The 7,160-nt window shown below is 39.6% G+C and overlaps 1 protein-coding gene across 1 annotated transcript; it reads left to right on the forward strand.

Annotated features, from left to right (window-relative positions):
- The first annotated feature begins 5,119 nt into the window (after positions 1–5,119).
- On the forward strand, positions 5,120–6,500 carry LOC131303082 (uncharacterized). The gene is made up of 3 exons (XM_058329871.1): positions 5,120–5,615; positions 5,852–5,935; positions 6,031–6,500. The coding sequence occupies exons 1-3, from the start codon at positions 5,120–5,122 to the stop codon at positions 6,498–6,500; spliced, it is 1,050 nt and encodes a 349-aa protein (XP_058185854.1).
- Positions 6,501–7,160: the final 660 nt, after the last annotated feature.

A 7,160-nucleotide genomic window follows, 5' to 3' on the forward strand; every position in this document is an offset into this window, starting at 1 on the left:
TCATTTGCATGGTTGCCAATGCTAAGCTCCTGCGTTATACACCCTTTATTCAAAAGAAAACGTCATCGAGTTTAACTTTCCATTGGTTGACCAATAATCCTTTTCCATCCTTAGTTTTGTTGCCTTAGATGTTGGTTGAATTTAGGTTTGTGACCAACCAGCAAATAGAACAATTTCATGACTCTTGAAAATTGGCCATTAACAACCTGCATTGGAACTTCAAAGTTAGACCAAAAGTCAACTTGTCTTGAACTACTCCTTGCCATTTTACTTCCATAATTTTTTGTATTTCTAGTCAAGAAAATCAGCTTGCTCAGGAGACTTCTTTTGAAAACGTATGGTTTTGCTACATGTAACTCTAAGTTATTGATCGTTTCATAATTAACAACTTCAACTACATCAACTTTTTCGCCTTTCAAGTCATAAAACATATCATCTCGAAAAAAATTAAAAGGCTTTGTTTGGTTAGAAGGTTAGCACTTTTCAAAAACTTAAACTGGTGTTCGGTTCCCAATTTAGGGAAAATAATCCCCTATACTCACCTATCCTCATTTAGTCCCCTCATTAACGTAAACCTGCCCTCTTTTCTACCTTTCACCTTTCACCTTTACAGTGTTGCAGAGATTTGACTGTAAACCTCTCTCTCTTTGTTGCAGAAGATTAGAACAATTCCCCCCTCTCAAATCAGATTTGAACTAGGCCCCCCCCCCAGTCATGCTGTTCGAGAAATCTCAAAAGATTCGAGAATCAAAGAGCAACTTCAAGATACAACCGGTATTATTTGACCGATTCCTGTTCAATACACAAGACCTTTGCTCTATAAAGATGGGTAAAGGGTGTCAAACGCAATTGTTTGCCTCTTTAATAATCACCTACTTCAACAGAACGGAAGGCCCAAGCAAAGATGGCATTCGGTATGGTAAATGGCTTCTCCTATCAACTTGTGTTCGAAGAGGTAGAGGTATGGTTTGATTTTGTTCATGGGTTGTGAGTTCGATTTTTTCTACTATACAATTTGATTTTTCTGTTAATGGGTTAGATTTGTCGGTCCGATATGTAATCAAGTTGCTAAAATTGTCCATTAGTGTTGTAAAATAGAATCAGATTTGTTGGCACTATTGTGTTCTGGATCTGTTCTAGTAAAACTAAAATGGTCTGCAAAATTTGGGGAATTTTTAGTGGAACAACAACTGTTGTATTCTAGATCAATTTTTTTTTTGGGGGGGTTTGAAGGCTAAAGAGATCCATCTAAAAAAATTAACTGTTTTTGGAATATGAATTCTTCCCTTTATTATTTTTCAGATAATGATAGTCACATGGACCAGAATTAATCGGCACAATTTTCAAATCTAAGAAAATCAACTATAATTTTTTGGATTTCTTTGGTCGCATTCTTAGAACAAATTTGTTTTGTAGCTACTCTTTCTTGTTGAATCAATTGGTCATGTATGTAGTGTGATTGGGGATATGCCTGTATGAATACTGTTGTAGGTGATGGGTTCGTAATGAGGTGCTTACGTGTGAGTATTTGTGAGCTGGAGAGGTGCGATTGGTCGATGATTAGTAGAAGAAAATGGAGAGAGAATCTTCAGAGGTGAGGGGAGGAGCAGGAGGTATAGGAGAGACAAAGGCAAGCTTAGGCAGCGTGTCTTTGTTGTTTTCCGCAGGGTGTCTGGCTTTTCTTTCTGAGTTTAAGTGGGTGAGGTCACTTCATCTCTCTGAAGAAGAATGTTCTCCTTCCTCAGATTTAGTGTCCACGCACTCTTTTCTAGAAAAATCCACCTGCTCATCATTGGGAATGACAGGGGTATTTATAGGGCACCTGGGCCTAGATCAGGCCCAAAACGGCGCTCCTATAAGACCCCAACACGTGTCCCCCCATATACCTCCAGGCCTTGGATAAACTCACCCTCCCGCGAAAGCTCTTCCGCGGGGGGGGGGGGGGGGGGGGGGGGTGGGGGGGCAGCGCCTCGAAGTCCCGGAGCGGTACCTCTAACCCAAGCCACCAAGCCACAAGAAGTCCCCCAATTCCCGCAGGAGCAAGGTCGCGACCCGGGGCGATCGCACGTTCTCCATGAGGTTCCTTCCGGACCCTGCCTCTTGGCTAGGAGGGAACCCCGGGAACTCTTCAATGCAACTTTTTGTGATTACGAGGTACCAGTGACACGAGGGCTCTTAACACTACGAGGTACCAGTGACACGAGGGCTCTTAACACGGTCTCCCACTGCTAAAACTATTTCGGGGTGCATTTTACCGTTCCGCGGGACTAGTGGGGGCTCCGCGGTAGCTTCCCGCGGACAACTTCCACGGGGGCATTTTCCTATTTTCTCTGTACATGTGCTCTTTTCTCATTGGGTGGTCAACTACTCCTCTTTGGGTGGGGATTTGACCAAGGCCACCCTTTTCCGCGGGCTCCATTGCCGCGTGTCCGCAGGCAATTGAAGGGTCAAATAGTCTCCCTTGGTCACAAGTTAATGATTTTGACCGCACCTACAACTGTATTGTTGGAACAATAGGCTTTCTGGGTATGCGAAGTTAGGGATGTCAAAACTAACTAGAGAAAGCTCTTTGGTAAAATGCTGAGAGAGAAGATGCGGTATCATGGAATAGGCTGGTAATGTTCCAAGAACATGAGTCATGTTTATATTCAGTTTGTTTAGTTCACAGTTGTGTAATTTATTTCAACTACTTGTGGGTAATTTGTTTGATCTTTTTTGTTGTTGTGAAGCCAATTACTGTCACTGAAATTTGAACCCTCAACTCCAACTTCAAAGAGGAAAGTGCTTCATCTCCTACGCCCTCGGCAAAACTCATTCACCGGCAAGAACAGTGTCCAAGTGGTACTCCTTATTAATCTTGATTTGATTAGGCATCACGTGAACTTGCATATGTCATCTCATTGTGGTAATGTGTAACATGCATTAATTGTTTCTTACATGTTAGATTATAATGAGTCGTAAAAAACTCGATCCCGACAACTGGAGCTATGAGAACATCGAAATTTTCCTCCAAATAATGCTCGAAGAGGCGAGGAAAGACCATTCAACAGACTTGAACAAAACTTGCAAGTTTAGTTCACTACAATAGGCGGCAATCCTAGAGGAGTTAAAGAAGAGGACACATAAGACTGACTACACACCTATTAAGATTCACCAGAAATTTGACCATCTCAAAAAAGAGTACAAGCTATTCAAAGACCTGACCGAGCGAAGTGGGTTGGGTTGGGACCCGGTTAGTCAAACAGACACTGGATCAGTGGAAGTGTGGCTAACGTATTTGCAGGTATATAAACCGTAAACCATGATTTGACTTATATCAGCACCATTCCACCTTATAGGACTCTAATTTCCAATTTTCCTAATCGTTGTAGGCAAATAAGGATTCCGTAAAATTTATTGGTAAAGGGCTCGATCATTTTGACCTCTTGGACGAGCTTTTGGAAGGCTCGTTGGCCACAAGTGTCTTTGGCCAACCTAGCTCCCTAGGGGTCCGCTCTTTAGAGCAGGAGCAAGCATTGAGGAATCAAGAAAAGGCCATAAGGAGAAGTGATAGCATGTCAATTGATTCAAGAAAGTGAATGTCTGATGGAAGTGGTGGAACAAGCAGTAAGTCAATGCGATGTGAGCAAAAAGAGGCTTATGATAGGGTGGCTTTCACAAACCAAAAAAAGGGAGAGTATTTTGAGACCTTGACACAGCAACGTCTATGAGGCCAAAAATTACTCTATTGAGGCTTGTCTCGAAGGAATGAAACCACTGAACCCTTTGTTGGTAAAATTGCCTTTTATAAAGCATATGACAAGCTTCTTGGAGTCAATTATAAGGAAGGCTTCACAAAGCTGACTCAAGATGGAAGGATGAGTTGATCAACCGCTTCGGATCCGGGAACTGATGGGGAGGTCGAGTAATGGTTTGTGAACCTAATATGCATGTTTTGTGAACTTAGGTAGAGAGTCCATGAATTTGTTTTAAATTCAAGCAGTATGGAAGAGATGTGTGTTTCCAGTAGTAATCTGTGTTGTGACTGTTTTTTATGAGCCTTATGTCTATTTTTTCACTTTATAAACAATTTATATTGTGACTTCTAATTTTCATTAGTAGTCTGTGATGTAAGAACAATTTGTGATCCTTTTATGCTGCGAATTTGAAATCATTGAGAAAAGTTTATTGGTGCTTGGTGAAATTTTTTTTTATAAGGATTGGTTTGGCACGACTTATATGGGTTTTAGTTATATGGCTAACTGCATAAAATCTAATAATATGAAGGAAAAGGAAACCCAATACGTATTTAGTTATGGTTCCAATACGTATTTAGATCGTTAGCTAGACTTGTATTTCTCAATGACTTGTATTTCCAACACGTATTTAGGAAATTTAGTTGAGATCACCATCTGGGTGTTTCACAAATATCGTGAATACCTATATCCTCTCTAGTTCTATCTCTGTTGCTCTAGTGGAGATTTTTGAGGATATTAATTGACATCAGTATCTAGGTTTTTGTAATTGATTTTCGTGAGTATTGATGATTGTTGGGTCCTAAGATCATGGCCTCTTACCGGCCCCTTTTAATCCCTTCCCTCAAACACCAGGCACCATGCATTGTGTGGACTTCTGCTGATAGGTTTCGTCAAGTTCCATGATCAGACTTATGTGTGCCCGTTAACATAGGTAAATGCATGACCCTTCCTAGAACTTTGCTTTTTGTTGGTTGTAGATCAAGGATGTGGATTGGAGAGTCATTTTTCAAGTCCCAATCTACCATTGCAATCCTTGAAACACTCGTCATGACATTAGAACAATCTAGTTTTATACATTGTTCTGTAGCTTTATGCAGAGTTTCATGGTCTTAAGAATCCAATTTTCTACTCCATAGTTTGCTTGCAGAAAGTCTACTGTGTCAGTGCTATCCAAGCATAATGGTTTCTGAAAACCACAAGAGGCATGGAATGATAACAGAAAATTGGCCAGAAAGTAATTCTTCTTTTTTCTTTTGTTCAGCAATAGTTTCAAGCTTACTTATCATTAGTTTTTAGAGAAGGAGCCCAACATAATCTAAAAACCTGATTTGTTGAACTTTATTAAAGTGCCAGTACATTTTTCTAACAGATTGGCAAAGGCAATGAACATGTCATCAAGTGAAATTCTGCCTCACCAACTTGAGGACGATTTTAGTGATGATGATGATTTGCTAGAACTTGAAACACTTGCTATGATGGAACGAGATGGGAAACAAAAAATTCCACAAAGAACATGTCCTTTATCAGGACAAGAATATACCACGTTTCTTTTGAAATCCAATCCACGTAACATAAAGGATATTTTATGTGTTGACAAACATACATTCAGAGCGTTGGCGGTCGAGCTAGTTCGAAGAGGACTACTTGAATGGGATCAGAAGAACCTCTTAGTCGAGATGTCTTTGGATATATTCTTGTACATTTGCGGACAAAATATACGGGATAGAGTTGTTGTTGACCACTTCCAGCGTTCTTTGGATACTATAAGCAAGCATTTCAACATCATGCATCGTGCAATCTCGCTTCCATTATTATTCGACCACCAAATCTTCAAGAAATGCCTCCTGAAATTCTCCATAATGAAAGATACTATCCATGGTTCCAAGTAAGAATGTATTACATACGATACCATTTAACACACAACGCAAAATATATACTTACACTAATGCCTTTTTTTTGAAAATCTCGATAGGCTTGTGTTGGCGCGATAGATGGAACCCACATAGACGCTTGGGTACCGGCTTCTAGAGAATTAGCATTTCGTAGAAGAAAATCCACCAAAACACAGAATGTAATGGTTGTGTGTTCTATGAAGTTCACATTTGTGTACCCAGGTTGGAAAGGTAGCGCCCACGATGGACGTGTTTTCTCTGTGGCAGTGTTGAATCCGGACTTTAACTTCCCACATCCCCCAATCAGTAAGTTTGAATTTTAAGAAGATTTTTTTCATTTTTGTTTTTGGATCTGTTCTAGTAGGAACCACACTATACTCACAAGAGTAATTTATATTTAGATATGTACTATTTGGTCGATTCTGGATACATAAATATGTCGGGCTATCTGGCTCTGTACCGAAGACAACGATATCATAGGGACCAATGGGATGGGGCCAATATAATATTTCACACACTGTACGAACTATTCAACTACAAGCACTCGTCCTTGAGAAATGTAATTGAGAGATACTTTGGGGTTTTGAAAAAGAGGTTTCCAATACTAAAGGGTACGCCGAATTATGACAACGCTCATCAACCAACAATTGTTACGGCTTATTGTGTTATCCACAACTTTATCTTAATGCATCATGGGATAGATGAATATTTTGACGGTTATAACGAAGATGTCAAATGGGAAGGAGAAACTGATGAAGAGGTCGATGATGATGTGGGTGAAGTAGAGCCTTTGAACACATCTCATGTGGGTTTGGAATTGATGGCGCATAAGCGGGACCAAATGGCTATTGAAATTTGGGATGCATATTGATTTTTATTGTATTGTACTAGTTTAGTTGTAGTAAATTTATCCAGTTAACTTAGCTTAATTTATATTTGTGTTGTCATACTGGACTACTTCTAAGTCTTGCTGCATTCGGATTGTACTTGGATGTTGGTAGGAGTTTATGTTGGTTTTGGTTTTCCTGATGTCAATAGAAAAATGGGTTGAGGACATTTAATTTTAAGTTCAATTTTTGAATTGGGGTCTGTGATTTTTGGCCATAGTGGATGTATTAGAATGATGCCCTGTTGTTCATGGTGTTATTCAGCTTTTTCCAGTAGTATTTTGTGTTCCTACTTTACCTAAAAATTGCTTCATGCGAGTGGACTCCCTCTTTTATGTAGTATTATTTTGTGTTCCTACGTTGTATTTTGTGTTCCTAATTTATATTTGTGTTGTCATTACTGGCCTATTCCATGATACCGCATCTTCTCTCTCAATATTTTACCAAACAACTTCTCTAGTTAGTTTTAACATCCCTAACTTCGCATACCCAAAAAGCCTATTGTTCCAACAATACAATATTCATACAGACATATCCCCAACCACACTACATACATGACCAATTGATTCTACAAGAAAGAGTAGCCACAAAATAAATTTGTTCCAAGAATGCGACCAAAGAAATCCATAAAAAAATAGTTGATT

The sequence above is a fragment of the Rhododendron vialii genome, chromosome 10a (assembly GCF_030253575.1).
Source record: "Rhododendron vialii isolate Sample 1 chromosome 10a, ASM3025357v1".
Lineage (NCBI taxonomy): Eukaryota > Viridiplantae > Streptophyta > Magnoliopsida > Ericales > Ericaceae > Rhododendron > Rhododendron vialii.

Bases quoted from the DNA above. Each gene is read 5' to 3' on its own strand.
- LOC131303082 (XM_058329871.1), top strand. From the start codon at position 5,120: ATGAACATGTCATCAAGTGAAATTCTGCCTCACCAACTTGAGGACGAT. The intron at 5,616-5,851 runs GTTCCAAGTAAG...TTGTGTACCCAG, and splicing joins AATGAAAGATACTATCCATG to GTTGGAAAGGTAGCGCCCAC. The intron at 5,936-6,030 runs GTAAGTTTGAAT...ATTTATATTTAG, and splicing joins CTTCCCACATCCCCCAATCA to ATATGTACTATTTGGTCGAT.